This window comes from Carettochelys insculpta, chromosome 2 (assembly GCF_033958435.1).
Source record: "Carettochelys insculpta isolate YL-2023 chromosome 2, ASM3395843v1, whole genome shotgun sequence".
Classification (NCBI taxonomy): domain Eukaryota; kingdom Metazoa; phylum Chordata; order Testudines; family Carettochelyidae; genus Carettochelys; species Carettochelys insculpta.
The window spans coordinates 264456866-264477940 of record NC_134138.1 but is presented as its reverse complement, the minus strand read 5'-3'; the positions used below and the strand labels follow the sequence as shown (position 1 = coordinate 264477940).

The following is a 21075-nucleotide window of genomic DNA, read 5'->3' as shown; positions in this document are numbered from 1 at the left end:
GTGCCATACAACATAGCCTGCAAGGGGGAGGAGTGGCAGCCAGGACACTTAATCTAGTTAGGAAAAAAATGCTATCATTACTAAAACTTCCTGCTTGTCATGACTTATCTTTTGGTCATTCATGATCATTCCAATTTGTTTACCTCCTTGGCTTATGCTCTTCTCATGTGAACTGAACTGTCTATGTATAGAAGCACAGACTACTGATATTTAACATATTCTAGAGAAGTTTATTGAAAACCCAGATCACTGAAACAGAAGTCTTTATGAAATACAACTTATGATATTTAATATAATGCATATTGCCATAAAGTGTACTTCTCCAACAGAAACTCTTCTCAATGATGCCAGACAGGCATTTAATTAAATTGACTAGAAATCACAGATTTCTGTAAAATTCTGGTTAGAGTTCTTCTATCTACTTGTTTTGCCTAAGTGTAAAACTATCTGAGGAGTCCAGAACTAACAAATTAACATTGTGAATCTCCTAATCTTTGGATGATTTCACACTTAACACATTTCAAATTGGCAGTCACCAAAATTTTCTTTTTCTTTGTTCCCCAGACCAGAGCTGTGTTCTGATACGCTCACTTATGTTGAGTGCTGCTGTCCTCTGGGCACACTCCCAGGGAAATTTGCAATGCTGCTTATGGAATAAGGTCCTATTTGGTTTGAGTGAGGGTGTCAGAATCTGCCCCTAATTATCAGGGATAACATGATGAGAGTGGTAGGTTTTGCAGCAATGCCAAGAGGGAGCAATGTTCTCTGTGCTATCAGAAGAGTCAGAGGCAGAATGTGTTTTAGCAAGATGTCATGGCGTGTGGGGGTCACTAGGCCCTGTACCCACAAGTGCTATCAGATGTGACTCTCATTCAGCCAGGAGCACAGAAGGTTTAGTAGGCGACAGGGACACAGTATAAAACAGAATTGTGAGCACAGAAACCAGAAGCAGTCAGTACAATCCATTTTGGAGAGAATGACTCAGGGGTCCCCAAGCCAGGATCCTAGCCCTCCTTCCACCCTCTCCAGTCTGATGAGACTGCCCCACTCAACAGCTCAGTTCAAACCAGCCAGACCCCTCCCCCCTCCTTTGTTCTGTTTCCCAGGGAAGAAAGGTGTCACCTAGGTGCGTAGGTTACAAAGAGGAGAGAGGGCCTTTGTCTATGTGTGAGAAGTCATCACACCGAAACTCCCACCACCGCTATGCCCTATGCTGAAGCACCCGCCTTGGGTTACTACAGGCCTTTGAGCACCTCCTGATAACTGAGTTGCAGTATCTTTTATATGTCCAATGTGATAGTATAATGCAAAATGCATTAGTGCTGCCAACCGGCTAGCTGGGACCTGATTGTGCCTGCTTTACAACTTGAGTCCTCTGTTCTGTTGGTCTGAATTGATGAAAGGAGGGAGCACACAGAAGACTTTGTTACATACAGTTACCTGCATTTTCAAAAAATTATCTCTGATTTTGAGGCCCAAATTGAAACACACAGGGTTTGGTGTTTCAGCTGCCCAGCCCCTGATAATGAGACTTAAGGTACTGGACGGAGAGAAACAGAGGCGCACACATCCAGAAACCTGCTTTATTTAAGAAATTAAATGCCATTGTATTTGGGGGAGCTTTATAACAAGACTGCATGCACTATTGTAAGGGATTTGCTGCAGTGCCCAGTGATTTATTCCAGTCACATATTTTAGAAACTGTCATGGTGATATTTCTTGGGTCACTTTCCAGACAAAGGAAAACAACAAAGGGCAGAAATATCTCTTCAGCCAGATAAGATTATTTTATCTACAAACATTTCAAGAATAGCCCTGGCTGACATTGATATTGCCTAAAGAAACCAATCAGAACAAGAAGCTAAAGCTTGCAATCACCCCTCATATACAGGTTGATATTTTTCTTGGATGCCCCTATTTGTCATTCAGTAGAAAAGACATTCAACAGTCTTGTGATCTGTGGACTTCCTTAGCTCCTTGGGGATCTACTGCTTCACATGACTCCTTCAGCTGCAGAGCTGCATTTCTAGAACCTCCAATCTTTAAGAAAGCCCAGCTCTTTTTCCAACTGCAGAAATGTTCAAAAATAGACTTTTTTCTTTGTTTAAATATGCAAAGGAAGACTATAATTAATGCAGGAATTTTATATAAAATAGCATCTACTGTTCCTTTCCTTTCTATTTTTAACATAGCACAGGGTTTCTTTTTTTTTTTTTCTTTTTTCTTTTCCAGTTCATGAATTCCTTACTGAAGCTGGCAGAGCGGAAGATGAAAATTTTGGTCAGAGACAATTGGGGCTTTGGACATCAGAAAGATATGAGAGGCATTTTGGGATCATAGGATTAGTGCATTTGTTACATTTTTCTGCTGAAGTGATCAGCAGTGAAATAGTTAATTAAGTTGACGTTTCCAATGTTGTCTTTATGTTTCAGACTTAACAATCCGTTGAGATGAATGGAGGATCTCTCTTAATATGTTTGTACAGCAGCTAGAGCAATGGGTTCCAGCCTCAGGGTTTTTAAGTAATAGTAATTATTATTCTTTAGCAAATGATTTAGGGTTGCCAGGTACCTGATTTTCAATCAGAACATCCAGTTGTAAATGGAATCGAACAGTGGCCCTGACCAGATGCTTAAAATCCAGTTGTCTGCAGTAACCAGCGTGTGCCACAAGGGGGTAGGGTAAAGAGCATCAGCTGTGGCTGTAGCCACATGGAGCAGCCCCCCTCTGCTCAGTTGCTGGCACCTGATGGGACAGAGAGCAGTGGATGGCTGCTGGACTGGGCTCCAAGACATAGATGCTGCTGCCTGGTGGGGGATCCTGTCCACCCCTTTCTGCACTGCTGTGGCCCAATTGCCCTGCCCCTAGTGCAGCCCCTCAGTATGGGGATCAATCTCTCTCTGCCTGGTGTCTTGCTCCAGGGACCAACCCCACCCCTGCCATGTCCCAGATGCCCTGGCCCCTTGCTTTGGGGACCAGTCCCTGCTATTCCCCTATACCTGTCCCTAGCCCCTCAGCATTGGACCAGCCCCTCTCTGTCATAACTGCTTGCTTTGGGGAACAACCCCCTCTGCCCCATTGCCCTGGCCCTGCCTCCAGCCCCAGACCCCTTCCTGCCTCAGCCTATTGCTCTGGGGGACTGGCTCCTACTGTGCCTGAATTGCCCTGTCCCTAACTCATCACTTTGGAGACCAGTCTCTCCTCACCCTAGTCCCTTGCTCCGGGGACAGACTTCTGCTCTGTCTGGGTCCTGGCTCCTTGCAATGAAAACACACTCCTTTTTGCAGTGATCACCCCCTTGCCCCTATATCCTGGCTGGATAGGCTCTGCAGGCATCAGGTGAGTCCCAGAGGACAGCAGAGTGAGCGACAGGATGGGGGCTGGGGGGGTGCGTGTAAGCAGGCCGTGGCCTCAGGGGAAGCAGTGGGGCAGGGGGTGGGGCAGGGCTATTCTGTTGTAAGCAGATGGAAACTTGGCAGGCCTAAAATTATTCCTTTCCATTTTTAGTAGGCCTTTTCCTGCTAATATCAATAGGTTTCAAAAGCATGTATTGAAATACAGGGAACAGGGAGGTGTGGCTCTCCTCTGGGACAAATGTAGGAAACAGCAACCATTTGACCTTCTGTATTCTGTCATGTTCTTGAGATCTTCTTAGACATGGTTGACTCAGGTGAAAACAAAACAGCACACCCTGAACTAAATTCAGTAGCAGTAGATCGCAGTGTGATGCTCAGTCTCCTGCCTCAAATTACTTAGGGATCAATCCTGTGAGGTGATGAACATGGACTTCAATGAGAGATGAGGGTCTCAGGAGACACTGGGCACCTTTACTGATTGACCCTTGAGGGAAGCTGTGGAAGTAGAAATCACATGGCCAAACTGAATGAAGTATCGTTAGGAGAATCAATGAAGTCTTATTGATGAGTAATCATTGCTAGAGCAGTTTTGTTCATCTTCTCTCCTGCATCTTTGTTGTGCTTTTTAGGATTTTTTTCAGCTCCACAAGTGTTCCCTCAGCCTTGGAGTTTTGAGCTCAGCCAGGAGCCAAGGTGTTTTCTGTTGTCTTGATGTGGACAGGTGGAAGTTAGGCAGTGTAACATTGCCATGCCCCTTTCTCTGATATCTGCTGAAGGTGGAGTCTGGCGAAAGGTAGTGTATAAGTAAACAGATGATTTCAAATAATTTTTTGCCTCTTTGAGTCGGGCAGGTGGATTTGTACACCCTCTGAAGCTTTAAATACAGGTTTGGACTATAAGCTGTTGTTTGTCACAGTGGAGTACAATGCTTTTGTAAACTGCCATTTGAACAACTAAAATTCTCATAGATTCTAAAACTGCACTTTCAGAGTACAGCAACTGTTTATGTGTATGGTGGTTTAAATACTGAACTCCTGACTCTGGCACAGTAACCATTGTTCTCAGTGGTGGTTTTACTTAGTGAGAGAGTTGAGGCATAACTCCAATATAGGCTTGTGGGCTGGAGAGCAATCCACTTTGTTTACCAAGACAGTATTACTATCCCAGGCCTGCAATCAATGGGACTGTTCATCTGAACAACATTACCCATATGTGTGTTTGCAGGAGCAAAATGTATCAGTTTTATAAAGCCTCAGAGGGTTACCCAGGTTAGTCTGTATCTTTAGAAACAGCAAGCAGTCCTGTGGCACCTTAGATACTAACGAATTTATGAAGTATGCTAGAACTCAGATTTGATTCATTTTACCACCAACCTATTTGAAGAGTATAATTATCTCTTAGTAAAATAGATAAATTTTTGCTTCTTTACGCCAATAGTACAAAATGGGAGCTAACGTTAAATTCAGGTTATTCTTAGCACTTGGAATCGGAACCCTTTGCTTAAAGTGCTGCCTCTTGGCAGAGAGAGAGATGACATCTGAGTGCAAAAGAAAACAGATAGGATTTTGGCTAAGGCTTTTGAATTCACAAGAACTCTGTGCAGAGTCTTCCTTTTGGAAGCACAGCATGGTGTCCAAGGTGTTGGGGGAAAGAAAATAATGTAGCTAAAGCCTCTGCAATAGTTAAACTTCTAAATAAACTGCTGAAAATTGGAGTGAATAAAAGCAGAGTTCCATTCTTGTACCTTGTAAATACAAAAGAAGAGTGACCTGAAGCTGCATTGTTTACTAATGTTTTCTCAATGAAAAATCAAATTTGTTTGTAGAATATACTTTTTTTGTGTGGGGGGGGGAAAATCAAGCCAGTTAATTCAATCAGTTAACTCAATTTTCTGTCAATTTTCTTTGGAAAATTTTCAGTTAGTCCTAGTAACTACTATTGTATCTCTTAACTGCAGACCTTCCTGGCCAAGAAAAAGTCTACACTACCCTTAAATGTGCACAGCCAATATAGCTAAGAAAGGTGAATATGTGGCAGAATGCACACAATTGCCTGCATTCTATTTTGTTATTATTTACTGACTGCAGAATCATTGACCGTTATGGAAAGGTTTTCATTGATTTCAGTGATCTTGAGAGCAGTCCTGGACTGACGGTATGAAACTCTGCAATGCTACTTTAAAAGATCCACTTTTTTTACTACAACATAATTTCGCAAATTATTTTGCACAACACAGAAGATCCTACTTTTAGACATCAGTATATGCTGTACAGGTAACTTTGGAAGAATGCATGAAATGAAAATGAGACAGAACAAATGGGAGAATATTTACAATACAGAATGACAAGAATTTTGTATTGTCATGGTAACTAACAATCCTTCTAAAAAAAGAATGCAGTGTAAATCTGCTATTGCTATAAAAGATAATAAAGTAATGAGAGCCATGGGGTCAGTCAAATTTCATATCTTCTATGCTATGCAAGAACTCAAATGAGGAATCACTGCAAAGTACTGTGTCAAATTAGCTGAAGAAAAACTGCGGATGCTGTGTAAGTACAGATGAGAGACTTTAGAATTTCAAGTTTTGAAGTTTAAGCTCTTGAGCTCTCCAGGCTGTTGCAGCAGTATTTTGTTTAAATCTGATCCAGCAGGTAAATGCTGAATGTTTGGGAGGCATCTGGCTTAGTTATTTACTCTCAACTCTCCTGAGCTGATGGATTCTTGGAAAGCACTAGTGGTAAAATAGGAAAACATTAATATTGAAAAGAGTTCAGGGGGTTCAGCTGGGTTAAGTGTTTGAAAGTATGGATACTTTTCTGAAGCTTACAATAATTATAACAGGAATATATTTCATTTCTGTAATTAGTATTTATTCAGAATACTGCAGATGGAAATTGCTATGTGGGCATTGAGAATTCTGTGTTTTAGCATCTTATCGTGCTTTTCATCCAAGCATCTCAATGTGCTGTTCATCTGTCTTCCAACCCTGCCCCGCCCCACCCCGGACCCTTGTGAGATAGGGAAGGATTATTAATTATTGCTCCTTTCACAAATGAGGAAGTATGGTTAAGTGCATTGTCTAGGCTCACAAGGCAAGTTTGTGGCAGCGGTAGGAATTTAATCCAAGTTTCTTAACTCCCAGAATAGTAGACTGTACTGTTGCCTATCCAGATTATCCATATATTCGTCTCCTTCCACTGTCTTTGTAACATCCTGTTTCTCTTTATGTCCCTGAAAACTCCGACGACTTTCCTACATAATCTGCCCCAGCTCCTTCTATCCCTGCAGCTCACGGACAATATATGACCATCTTTGGGAGCCTTGCCTGGTGAACGCAAGTTATGCAGGTGTGAAGAAAATGGGGCAAAGTATGTATCAACTCAAAAGGAGTAAATAGAATCAGAAACCCCGCTCAACAGTCATTGAAAACCAAACTTCTAACTGTAATATGTGGGGAAGCAAATATTATAATACTACATACTGCTGCATTTGTAGAATATATGCAAATCTAAAACCTATTTGAGCAAAAAAGGCTGCTTACAAATCTCTAGCATTAAAATATACAAATTTTAAAAAGTAAATGAATTATGGGTGGATGTTGGCTCAATTGAATTAGGAGCTGACCTGTTAGAAAATGAGGCACCAGCAATGAAATAAACAGTGTAGTATAATTACAGTCACAACCTCCAGTAATTAACAAAAATACTGCATGAGATCTTAGTGAATTTATTGTACATTCTGTAACAATATTTTTCCAGAAGCATCAATCATTTGTAGACTTTGAACTAGAGATGGAAAAGATCATTTAGATCCCCTAGTTCAGGGGTCTGCAACCTGCAGCTCTTTAAGGACTTTTTTGTGGCTACTGAGGCTGTGCTATCATTGTAAAGTAAAACAAACGAAAAAGCAAACAAACCCTCCTGATTATTTTCAGTAAATGGTGACCATCCTGCTGGAAACACGTATCCCATTACAAATCATTGTGTGTGCTGATAATAAGGGTTACAAAAAGTGTAGTTTGATATTATTAAGGACCATCTCATATCCATGTGCATTGCAGCTCTTGAATTACTGAGGTTTTTTACTGAATTAAAAAAAAAAGGGGGGGGGCTCTTCTTGCCATTTTGGTTCCTGACCCCAGCCCTAGTTCATAGTTACCGTTCGAACTCAGTATTCTTCCTCCTCAAAATACATGCGCATGATCACTCAGTTCCCCTTAACATTGTTTTCCAAAGCTATATAGCTGAGTAGGGTTAAATTCTGCTCTCCTTATTTATGTCAAGAGAAAGAGTGGATGAGGTTATATCTTCTATTAGCTCAACTTCTGCTGGGGAGAGAGACAAGTATTTGAGTGTCCAGAGAGCTCTTCCTCAGGTCTCACTCTCAGTTTCTCAAGCCTGAGGAACATACTGATTCAGTAAAAGATGTTACCTCATGCACCATGTCTTCTGATATCCTGGAAATGACCCAGGTGCAATGCCACTTGTTCTTGACAACAGTTCTGCTTTAGTTATTCTAATTGCTCTTCTGATTTTGGTGTACATTTGGATGGTTTATAGTTTTGCACCAAAACCATGCAAAATTAATGCAATTACTTCTGCACCGTAAGATGAATCTTGATTGTTTTGCCTGGGGTTCACTGTAGAATTACACGTTCATTGGAATCCCAAATTCAGAGAAATTTGTGTGTTATAGCAACACTGGAAGCAATATGGAGATTTAAAGAAACTACTTTCAGCAAACCTCCTACCACACCTATTGGGCCCACATGGAATCTAGAGAAGGCTGTTAGCAACTTCAGTAACAAGCAAGAAAAGAGAAACAGCTAGTGCAGTTAATACCTAACTAAGATCACGCTTGTAGTTAATAGTGACTCACAGAAACATGAAGATAATACTTTCACACATCTGTTGACATCTTATTTTCTTGTCTCAGATCAGAGGTTTAAACAATTTTCTAGAAATCTCTCATTAATGATATGGCTGTCAGTCATTTTCAAATCACTCCTAAGAGGTAGTCAGAAGAAAAGAGATTGACGGCTATTCCAATAAATCACCTGAAATAAAATAATTATATGCTTGTATTGTATGTACTCTATACGTATTCATGCACATTAGATGGCATATATATAATGCACACATGAGACATAAGGTATGTCTACACAGCAGCCCTATTTTGAAATAAGCTGTTCCAAAATAGCTATTTCAAAATAGGTCTGCTATGCACACAATGTGTTTTTGAAATAGCAGTTAACTATTTTGAAATAAATAGTCTGCACACACAGGCTGTGTCTACACTGGTCCCTCCCTTTCAAAAGGGGCATACATATGCAGCAGATTGAAAATGTGAATGAAGTGCTAATTTGCATATTTGACACCTCATTTGCATAATGGCAGCCACTTGCTGTTCCAAAAGAACTGCTTTTGAAATACAAAACTGCTGTGTGCATGGGGTCCCTTCAAAAGGAAGCCCTGCTTTCAAAAGAGCCCTTCATCCTAATTTTTTTCAGGAAGAAAGGTGTTTTTGGAAGTGGGGCTTTCTTTCGAAGGAACGTCTCCATAGCTGTTTTTGCATTTTTAAAGCAGCTCTTCTGAAACAGCGAGTGGCTGCCATTATGCAAATGAGGCAATTAATATGCAAATTAGTTCCAAGTTTGTATTTTTGATCTGCTGCATTTGCATGCCCCTTTCGAAAGGGAGGAGCCAGTGTAGATGTAGCTGTATTGTCTATTTTGAAATAGGTACTATTTCTCATAGAATGAGGGTTACCAATTTCAAAACAAGTCAATTGCTATTTCAAATTTATTTCGAAAAAGTGGTTGCATCATGTAGATGCAGAGGTAGTTGACTTGAAATAACAGCTGTTATTTCAATTTAGCTATGCTGTGTAGACATACAATATACAAGAAACCAAGTGATTTAACATGAAAACAGCCAAACATATAAAAGAAACAAACACATAACTAGCTAATGAAAGAACTGATAAGTTTAGGGATGAATGAAATATACTCAGAGGGTTAGCACTCAAATTTTAGTGAATGATAATTCTAGGGACTTTGAATAAAGAGATTTTGAACATATAGGAAATATAGTTAAGAAAAGGGAGAAAAAGTCAACAGTTGGTAAAAGGATAATAAGAAATACAAGAAAACTGCCATATGAAAGATGAAACAAGCAGTGGAAAGCAAATGAACTGAAGTTTCATGACAATACTTGATTATTAACTGCTTTGAAATATTCTCTCACAAGATTTCCAGATGTCTAAGACTTAAAGGGATTGCAAGTGACAGAGGGCCTTGCTTAGTATGAAAAAGTGATGTACTTAAGGCACCAGACTAGGTGTCAGGAGACTATGTTCCATTTCCCAACTCTGCTATTATAATCTGTGTGTGAGCTGGGGCCTCAGTGCCCTAACTTTTCAATTCCTATTTTGGGATGACTAGTCCCCCAAAGGGGGCAGAGAGGAAGGTGTCTCTGGACCTTGGGTGTAGAAGCCAAATCGCAGTAGAGCCAGAAGCCAAATAAAATGTAATGGACTGCTTGGAATTAAATATTTTATCTGTATGAATAAAACATTGAACAGCTGTATGGGTAAGCATCCCTGGTCTTTCTGACAGATCAAGTAATGTTTCAGTTAATCTCTGGCTGGTCGTCTAGAGCCAAGGGCTATCCTCTGTCCTAAGGAACTCAGAAGGTAACATCTTGAATTTTAATAGCACGATTTTCTATGAAAAATAAATCCCACTGAGGTCTTAAAATCATTTTCAAATGCAGTCCTCCTTGAATTAGCTACCTCTGCCAAACTTTCAAAAACTCATTCAGAAGATTTAATTGAACCTCTCTCTCTCGTGAGGAGGTGCTACATATACACAAGAACTTGCATAATGATAAAACACCAGGTCTAGATAGGCCCTTCTCGTGGCTAGAAAAAATTGACCTATTGTTCTCTGTACAACTAGATGCATTAGGCAGCCACATTTTCCCATCAAATTTACATAAAACTGGGACAGTAGTATGTAGCTCTGTGGTTTTGAAGAAATCTAAAGGCCTGATATTCCTGCACAGCGAGATCAAAGTGTCCCTTAATTCTCTCAGCTGGTGTCTTTTACAGTCAGACCCCATATTTTCCCCTCTGATACTAATCATGATACACAACCCTAGTGTGAAAAATATAAACGTGGTTCTTTCTTGGAGCTGCTGAACAAAAACGTACCCTGTCCCATCCTCGTTGCTGGCACTCTGGTTCTCAGACTAAGAGCTCATGCTGCCACATGACGGCTTACGGGACCTCCCTAAATCCTGGCCTGGATTCAGCAATGGACTGCGAACTAGGGATGTTAATGCTCAACCAAGTAACTGGTAAGCCTCATCCTAAATGAGTGAGGCTTATTGATTATGGTTAATTGCTAGGAGCTGGAGCAGTCCTCCACCTGGCACAGGCAGGGGGTTGCTCCAGCCTGGCCTGGCCACGGCAGGTGGAGGGCACTCCAGCATGGCAAGAGCAGCCCCCTTTCTGCAGCAGCCTGAGAGGTGGGGGCCACAGGGGAGACCACTCCAACCCAGTCAGGCTGCAGTGGCCCCCGGCCACAGACAGCGGCTGCTCTGGGCCAGGCTGCTGCAGATGTGAGCTCCATGGGCTGTGCTAGAGCATCCCCTTACTCACAGTGGTGCTGTGGGCAGGGACGGTCCAGCCAGGCCAGATGTGCCAGGAGTCAGGGTGCTCCAGCCCATCTAGAGCTGTCCTCTCTGTGGCAGGGGAGTCATTCCAGCCCATCCAGACTGGAGTGGCCTCCCCAGCCCTTTCCCATTCATGTTTAATGGTTAACCAGTTAAACCTAGCATTTTACTGGTTAACTCATTAAAAGTGATTTTACATCCCTACTGTGAGCTAGACCAAGGACTCCCTATCTGTGGTACGTGTACTTCTGGGGATATATGAGGCATCTCAAGGGAGGGGTATGTGAGAGAAATTGTGCAATGGTGGATTTTACTGATTACTTAGTTTATCGTACTTTCCTAATAGGCTACTCAGAGAGGGCTTTAAAATACTGGGAACTTTGGTACAACTTGAAGTCATTTACCTTGTTTTATAGAACAACAAGAACACGGATACATAGAAATGCTGTCGTACAGAGCCATCACCTCCAACCATTGTACAGCACAGGCTCAGCTGCCTAGTGATTGTTCAGTCTAACTGAGCTCAGAACGTAGTTGTTTGGGGTAGGGAGGAGTTGTCTGTATGCCTTGCACTATGTCTGTACATAACAGTGAAGATGGAGAGATTGCTAAAGACAGGCGGCGTTAAGAAGACACGAGAAGTGATTAGCGAGGAGAAGGCTAAGGGTACATAGCCAGCTGGTAGATCTGGAAGGGGGCATCCAGTAAGACAAGTCTGTGAACCTCTGAATACCACTATAGGTCAGGGATGGCCAACTTATGGCTCCTTGAGCCTTTGAATGTGGCTCATCAGAGTTGGTGGGGAAAGCGTGTGGCAGCTGTGGCGGCTCCAGTAAGTTGCTGGCATTTAGTTAGAGTGGGGTGGGGAGCTCGTGCTGGGGGTGCCTTGCTTTGGCGGGATGAGAGAGGAGGAGGGCATTGAGCCATGTATTGTATATTTTTATGTATCCATATATGATCTATAATTATTTTTATATATTTATATATAGACACATAAAATAGAAATATAAATAAATATATAATACATGGCTTTTTGGACTCCATCCACTGCTATTTTGGCTCTTCCTTTCTAACTGTTTGGCCACCCCTGCTGTAGGTCCTAACTGTAAAAATGTATATCTCTGTTCAGAAATTGATGATTACAGTTCAGGTCTTCATCTATTTGATAACATGGTGGACTTTCTAAAGTTGTCAATAAGACATCCTACTATTTTGTGCCATAATATTAGAGAAGAGGTGCACAGAGAATTTCAAAGAGAGAAGCTAGCTAGTAATTAGTCCTTTTAATCATTCTGTTCTTATATTAAATAGATTGCATTCATTTTGAGAAGCTTGTAAAAATCAACAGAAATGGATAAAATTGGCTTATGAAATAGTTCTGATTTTAACTTGAAAATAATCCATAGCTTTTCTGGGGTGTCAGTTTAGACTTTCATCCCTTTTCTGCTCCCACCATTCATTTCATGAAGAATGGAGTTAATGATTTTCTTAAAGGCTTATTCCAGAATTTCTTTAAAACAAGACTTGTGATTATTTTTTTTCTGGCTAATGAACTGATCCTTGAACTTGGATGACCCGCACAAGCGCTTCAGCTTGCAAGATAGTTTTCATCACTCAGAAATTTCTATCTGAGCTTTTCAACTATGCGAGCAAGGACATTTTTATGAATGTGCACAGCACCACGGATAAATGATGAATTGTCCCCTATGAGCTTTATTATAGTCTTGAACTCACTGAATGTGACTGGTAACTATAGTTGAAGAGGAATGAGGTTTTGATGAAGACAACAGGGGAAAAGAGAAGAAAAGAAGTGTGGCTGATATATAATATGCCACAAAGTTATCTCCTACTCTAAACACTGAAGAAGAATGGGATATCAGATACCTATGTGCTGCATGGTATTAGAAGATGGCTTTGTAACAGTGACTGTTGAGTGTTTTAGTTGACTGGTCACTCACATCTTTTTCACATTCCAATCTCTGACTAACATCTACCTCTGCAATTAATTTTAGCTCAGACAATTCAGTTCAAAAGGAAATTCAACGGGTGAATTATAGATAAGGTGAAGATTTTAACATGGGTATTTTCACTAAAGTCACTGATAGGTCTTGGGAAATAAAAATTCACTGTCCATTACCTGTTCATGACTTTTACTATATCCCCAACTAAAACTTAGCAGCTTCTAAAGCACTGCAGCTTTGAGCAGGGAGGGGAAGTGGAAGGGGCCAGTGGAAGGGGCCAGCCCCTTCAGCGTTCCCAACTATTCACTGCCCGCAAGGTCCTGAAAACCACTGCTGTTCTAATGTAGTCTGCTTAAAACTCTATAAATTCTAGGACTAGACAGGGACATAAACATTGCTATTTCTTCTACATATGTTACTCTCTGCCTTATAAGACTTGCATATCTGTTGAATTATGTGGCTCCCTTTACTGTAATACTTGAACACCTTACAATTATGAAGGAATTTTCCCTCACAGTAAGCCTGTGAAGTTGATCTGACTTACTATCCTCATTGGACAGATGGCAAATGGAGGCCAAAGCGGGTAAGTGACTTATCCAAGGTCATAAAGACATTTGTGGCAAAGGCAGGAATTGAGTCATGTTTCCTGAATTTCACAAGACCGTCAATGCTCTATTTGCTGTCAGCCTTGTTCCAAACATCCCTTGCTTCCAATCTTTCCTTTACATATCTCTTAGTTTTCACAGGCCAAAAGCATACATTTGAGAAGCTGTCTATATACCTTTAATGTTAGTCTCTGACTACACTTTCCTCTTCTCCCATGATTCAACTTACTTTCAGAATGGGAACAGCAGTTGATGATCTGCATGAGGGGATGGATTGCTCCCTCAGCAAGTGTGGGGGTGGCACTAAGCTGGGAGGAGAGAGAGATAATGGGGGATAGTAGGGTTAGAATCCAGAGTGACCTAGACAAATTGGGGGATTGGGCCAAAAGAAATCTGTTGAGGTTCAAAAAGGACAAATGAGGAAGCCTGCACTTAAGATGCAGGAATCCCAAGCTCTGCTCCAGGCTGGGAATCAACTGGCTAAGAGGCAGTTTGGTGGAAAGGGACCAGGGATTATAGTGAATGAGAAGATGGATACAAGCCCGTAATGTGCCCTTGTAGCCAAGAAGGCTGACTGCATACGGGTCTGCATTAATAGCAGCACTGCCAGCAGATCTAAGGAAGTGATTGTTCCATTGTATTCAGTACTAGTAAAGCCACATCTGGATTATTGCATCTAGTTTTGGACTCCTTACTACGGAAGGGATGTGTACAAATTGGAGTGAGTGCAGCAGAGGGCAATGAAATTAATTAGGGGGTTGGACAACTGACTTTTGAGGAGAGGTTGAGAAAACTGGGCTTATTTAATTTGAAAAGAGAAGAATGAGCGGAGATTTGATCCCAGCCTTCAACTACTTGAAGGGGGAATCCAAAGGTGAAGGAGTCAGGGTCTTCTCAATGGTGGCAGATGACAGAACAAGAAGCAATGGTCTCAAATTGCAGTGTGGGAGGTCTGGATTGAACATTAAGAAAAAAAACCTATTTCATTAGGAGGGTGGTGAAGCATTGGCATGCGTTGCTTAGGGAAGTGGTGAAATCTCCATCCTTAGAGGTTTTTAAAGCCAGGCTTGACAAAGCCCTGGTTGAGATGCTTTATTTGGGGTTGGTTCTGCTTTTTGCTTTTTAGCAGGGGGTTGGACTAGACCTCTGGAAGTCTCTTCCAACCCTAATCTTTTATGATTCTGTGACTAGAGGTGGAAGAATGGAATACGTAATTCCAGCTCTCGATGGAGATGAGCGTATTGTAAAAAGTGGGATATGTCTCGAAAGTGCTGTTTCCTTTACCTCAGTCCATTTGTGTAGATAATCAACAAGAATTTTGTCAAAATATTCCATTCAGTGCAGAGTACTGTCACTTGACATTCAGGTCAGATTAAACTGGAAAGATCTACGAGGCGCAGTTCACAGCAGAGAAATGTTAAGTCTTTTGACTGCTATTCCCTTGCTCAGTGCTGTCTTTTTGCAGGCACCCTCACAAGACTGGGTGTAATGCGATCACCTTCTACTGTGAGGCAGAAGGAAAATTCTGGAAAATGTAAATTGGTTCCATTGAAGAGACCTGATGGCAAGAAAACAACATGAAGCCCAATTTGAGCAAGCTGCAGCAGTGCTATCTATCTCTGCTCCAGCTGTCCTAGCATTGCTGTCATTCACATGGATGTACAGGGTGGGTTGAAAGAGCCTTTCCCCTATCCCTATACTCTGAGCTCTTTGCACAAGGTGTCAGGGAGACTTTCAGAAACAGCTTTTGATGCTGTGCTGTCTGCCTGCTCCCTGTGCACAGCAGAGATCACATAGAGGTGTTGTGCTTCTGTAGATACCGTCTTTCTCCCATCTCTGTGTAGAGTATGCAGCTTTGTACTGTGCCTTTGTAAGCCATGAGCCTTAATGGCATTGTCAAGCCCCTTGCAAAGTAAGTATGTAACAAACTGTATTTAAGAAGTAATACAAGAGTAACCAGTTCTATAACCCAGCTCAAGTTAAGGGGGACCAAACGAGACCAAAAATGAGCTTAGCAGTTGCCCGGTATGGTTCTGAATACGCTCTTGGCATATAATTTCAAAGGGCTGAAAAGCATGTCATATGCCAAACTGAGATGATCATAATGATTTAGTGTAATATTTTCCTGTAAAAGTTACAGGGATCCTCATTTAGCTTTCAATAATATTAGTTGGCAGAAAAAGAAATCTATTTTTATGCTGTTCTCAGGCCTTCTTCAACTCATGACAACTAATGGGACAAAATTAGGTACCTTTGTTTTGGGGGTTTTGGTCTTTTTTCAGTTCATACAATTTCATGACTTGTAGCAGGGTTGTACTACCAAAAACGGAGGCAGTTTGCCAAAGGCTAATGATCCAATTTTATGATTTAGTTTCCTTAGCCAGATCCTGAGCTCTAAAGGAACTAATAATTTATTACATACTAATCTCTAAAATGCTTACAAAGCCTCCCATCTAACCGCTTCAGTACTTTAATCATGGTATCCTTTTGTTCATATTTCTGTTCCACTTTGTTTAGAATCAATACATTAATGTAAGTACTGAACAACTACTGGATTATATGACCCAGATAATTTTGCACAGCATGCTATCAGGAAGATTTATAAACAGATGTACATGATGGAGATGGAGAGGCATATTGGAAACTGCAGGTTTCATTAGAGCAGAATGCTGGGGCTATGAAATTATCTTCCTCTTGCATCAAATGCCATTAACCTTGCTGTTCAATGATTTTTTTAAGTAGGGAGGGAGCCTGATATGTGGGTGCTGCTGGTATATTTCCTCTGCTCCAAGCAGACTGGGAAGCTATGACTTAAATTTTCAGTACTTCAGTTTTTAGGTCCCACCTTGAGACAGTGGAAAGAAGCCCTGTACTCAGGCAGGGTCCCAGCTGTTATTGAAAACATAGGCCTACACCCATTTCTGTAATATGTTCTGTTCTCTCCTCAGCTCCTCCTCCAAGCATCAACAGTCATGACTGGGGCTTACCAGAGAACCCCTCGACACCTTATGGGATGCTGGATGGAATAATAAAACATTGCATTAACAAAATATTTCTTTTAGATAACATTATCCCACCTGAGGAACCTAAGAAAAGTGAGGGAAATTTAGCCTTGCAATGCTCTTCTACTTGCTTGCTTGGAACGAGCTGTTGATTGATGGATCAAATGAAGCAGAAATCATAAAGGAATCAAAACGTTCCATAGAATCATTATGGATAACAATTCATTCCTCTAATATGAATATGGCATTAGGAATATATTACCGACCACCTAACCAGGACAGTGATAGTGATGCTGAAATGTTAAGGGAGATTAGAGAGGCTATCAAAGTAAAAAAACACAGTAATAATAGGAGATTTGAATTATCCCCATATTGATTGGGTACATGTCACCTCAGGACGGGATTGAGAGATTAAATTTCTTAATGCCTTAAATGACTGCTTCTTGGAGCAGCTAGTACAGGAACCCACAAGGGGAGAGTCAATTCTCGATCTAGTCCTGACTGGAACACAGGATCTGGTCCAAGATGTAACTGTTACTGGACCGCTTGGAAATAGTGACCACAATATAATAACTCTTAATATTCCTGTGTTGGGAAGAACACCGCAGCGGTCAAACACTCCGGCATTTAATTTCAAAAAGGGGAATTACATTAAAATGAGGAAGCTAGTTAAACAGAAACTAAAAGGTAGAGTAACTAAACTTAAATCCCTGGCAGCTGCATGGAAACTGTTTAAAGACACCATACTAGAGGCCCAACTTAAATGTATACCCCAAATAAAAAAACACAGTAAGAGACCTAACAAAGAACCACCATGGCTTAACAGCCATGTTAAAAAGGCAGTGAGAGAGAAAAGGGCAGCTTTTAAAAAGTGGAAGTCAAATCCTAGCGAGGAAAATGGAAAGGAACACAAACACTCCCAAATTAAGTGTCATAATGTAGTGAGAAAAGCCAAAAAAGATTTTGAGGAACAGCTAGCCAAAAATTCAAAAAATGATAGTAAAATGTGTTTTAAATACATTGGAAGCAGGAAGCCTGCTAAAAAAGCAGTGGGGCCCTTGGACGATAAAGATATAAAAGGAGCAATCAAGGAAGACAGTGCCATTGCGGAGTGATTAAATGATTTCTTTGCTTCAGTCTTCACGGCTGAGGATGTTACAGAGGTTCCTAAATCTGAGCCAGCCTTTTTAGGTGACAAATCTGAGGAACTCACTCAGATTGAAGTGACATTAGAGGAGGTTTTGGAGTTAATTGATAAGCTGAATAGTAACAAGTCTCCAGGACCAGACGGTATTCACCCAAGGGTTCTGAAAGAACTCAAATGTGAAATTGCGGAGTTATTAACAGTGGTTTGTAACCTATCCTTTAAATCTGCTTCGGTACCCAATGACTGGAAGATGGCCAATATAACGCCAATATTGAAAAAAGGCTCTAGAGGAGACCCCGGCAATTATAGACCGATAAGTCTAACATCAGTACCAGGCAAATTAGTAGAAACAATAGTAAAGAATAAAATTGCAAGGCACGTAGAAGAGCATGAATTGTTGGGCAAAAGTCAGCATGGTTTCTGCAGAGGGAAGTCGTGTCTAACTAATCTATTAGAATTCTTTGAAGGGGTTAATAAACATGCGGACAAGGGGCACCCAGTGGACATAATATACCTAGATTTCCAGAAAGCCTTTGACACGGTCCCACACCAAAGGCTTTTATGTAAATTAGGCGGTCATGGGATAGGAGGAAAGATCCTTTCATGGATCGGGAATTGGTTAAAAGACAGAAAACAAAGGGTTGGAATAAATGGTAAATTTTTCACAATGGAGGGGGGTAACTAGTGGTGTTCCCCAGGGGTCAGTCCTGGGACCGATCCTGTTCAACTTGTTCATCAATGATCTAGAAAATGAGGTGAGCAGTGACGTGGCAAAGTTTGCAGATGACACCAAGTTGTTCAGGACAGTCAAAAGCAAAAGGGATTGTGAAGAACTACAAAAAGATCTCAGCAAACTGAGTGATTGGGCAGCAAAATGGCAAATGAAATTTAATGTGGGTAAGTGTAAGGTGATGCACATTGGAAAAAATAACCCAAATTACACGCACAACATGATGGGGTCAAATTTAGCTATGACAGATCAGGAAAGGGATCTTGGAGTTATAGTGGATAGTTCTCTGAAGACATCCACGCAGTGTGCAGCGGCAGTTAGTAAAGGAAATAGGATGTTAGGAATTATTAAAAAAGGGATAGATAATAAGACAAAAGATATCATACTTCCCCTATATAAAGCTATGGTACGCCCACATCTTGAGTACTGCGTGCAGATGTGGTCTCCTCACCTCAAAAAAGATATATTGGCATTAGAAAAGGTTCAGAAAAGGGCGACCAAGATGATTAGGGGTTTGGAACGGGTCCCATATGGGGAGAGGCTAGAGAGACTGGGACTTTTCAGTCTGGAAAAGAGGCGATTGAGGGGCGATATGATAGAGGTATATGAAATCATGAATGGTGTGGAGAAAGTGAATATAGAAAAATGATTTACCTTTTCCCATAATACAAGAACTAGGGGACACCAAATGAAATTGATGGGTAGTAGGTTCAAAACTAATAAAAGGAAATTTTTCTTCACACAGCGCACAGTCAACCTGTGGAACTCCTTGCCGGAGGAGGCTGTGAAGGCCAGGACTCTATTAGGGTTTAAAAAAGAGCTTGATAAATTTTTGCAGGTTAGGTCCATAAATGGCTATTAGCCAGGGGTGAAGTATGGTGCCCTAGCCTTCGGTACAAGGGCAGGAGATGGATGGCAGGAGATAAATCACTTGATCATTGTCTTCTGTTCTCCTTCTCTGGGGCAGCTGGCATTGGCCACTGTCGGCAGGTGGGATACTGGGCTGGATGGACCTTTGGTCTGACCCAATATGGCCATTCTTGTGTTCTAAGGTGCCGTTGGCGAGCAACTAAAGCAATTCTGGATTGGCTAAGTTGATTACAGATGTCCCATAAAAAGGCAGCCAACTGCAGGAGTTGTCCGTTCTTTTCAGATCTGATGCTTTTCCTGTAACACCTAGATATGCTGACTCTCAAAGCAATTAAGAGACTGTATAGTGGTCTGCTGCCAAGACAGTCTGTCCTGGACTAGAGTTTCAAGATCACTGGGAGATATCTGGATGACTTCATGTTAGCCTTTAAGATAGAGCACTTCCTATAAGCAAGCTGGCCATAGAAGACCATCTTTGGTATCCATGTGTCAACCATCCTCATCACATGACCAATCCATTGAAGCTGTTCATAAGCATTGCTTCCATGCCCATGGCACTACACAGCTTAAGAACCTTTGTGTTAGGAATTTTGTCCCACCTATTCACATGGGCAAACTTCCTCAGACAGCGCATATGAAACTGATTGAAAAAAAATCTTTTCCTTTTATCCTTTTTACTAATGAATGCTGTTTTACAGATAAGGAAACAGGGCGACAGAGATGTTGAGTGATTGGGTCAATGATAAATGAAGGTGATAGGAGCTGTGGGTGCTCAGCTGTGAAAATCAGCCTCCTTTTATTTGGGAAACTAAAATTCTTTTTAGGAGCCTAACTTTAGATTTGCAAGTTTGAAATGTTTCACCCTAGTTGTTCTCTGAAATACAGTGATGCAAAATCCACTGTTTGCAACACAGAAAAAAAATCTTTTCGTTTTAGCAAAATTCCCTAGGTTGGGATTTGTGGTCCCTGCCTCTGTAAATTGTTGTAAATATTAGTATAGGACTCACCAGATTGGAATATCATAAGCTAATGTTCTACTGCTTCCAATATTGTTTCCATCAGTGACTCACATCAGGTGGTTCAGGGGAAGAAGTTCTTCAAAGGGAGAAGAGGGAGCTCCATAATTAAGTATCCTTTCACTACTAAATTAAACATAGGTCCACAGGTATGAATTCTAGTAATAGAGAGAGCCCACCAGCATTCCAGCTGCTCGAGTACATTGCACAAAGAAACATTTACTGGGAGCTGGGGGGTGGGTCATCCTCTTCTGTGTACTGGTAACCTCCCCCTTTCAGGTGAGCACATCCATGTAGGTACATCACATGCTCACTCCTGTTCTCCAAGTGCAAGCAGTCCATGATGGTAGCAGTGCATGAGACTCTGCCAGTGTTGAGAACTTGTGGTGGAGACCTGGAGTGCAGAGATTTCAGCTCTGGATGTGGCCTGAACTACTGGGCCCTCCTGCCTCAGGTGTGTAAAGTACCTCTACATGACAAGCAGAAAGCTGCAGCAGCGAGTCTCAGAGCTCAGTCTGCAAACTTGTGCTTGCACTGTGGCATTAAAAATTGTATTAACTCTGAAACCCAGGAATGTGGGTGTGAAAGGACAGTGCAACTATCTTTGTACCATTGTGCAAGCCTGAACCTGTGAACCTGGACTCTGAAGCTATGTCTTCACTTCACATCTTGTGCAGCAACATGTAAGGTACGTGTAGCTACGTGCCACAGC

General features: G+C 41.4%; 1 protein-coding gene across 2 annotated transcripts in view; it reads left to right on the top strand.

Moving 5' to 3' along the window:
• The window catches only part of DPP6 (dipeptidyl peptidase like 6), a 612774-nt gene that overhangs the window by 80218 nt on the left and 511481 nt on the right, over positions 1-21075 (top strand). The window contains exon 2 of one of the 2 annotated variants that reach the window (XM_074986299.1): positions 10930-10954. The exons of the other annotated variant lie outside the window; for it this stretch is intronic. Coding sequence (XP_074842400.1) covers positions 10930-10954 — 25 coding nt within the window. The remainder of the gene's footprint in view (positions 1-10929; positions 10955-21075) is intronic. 2 annotated transcript variants of the gene reach the window in all.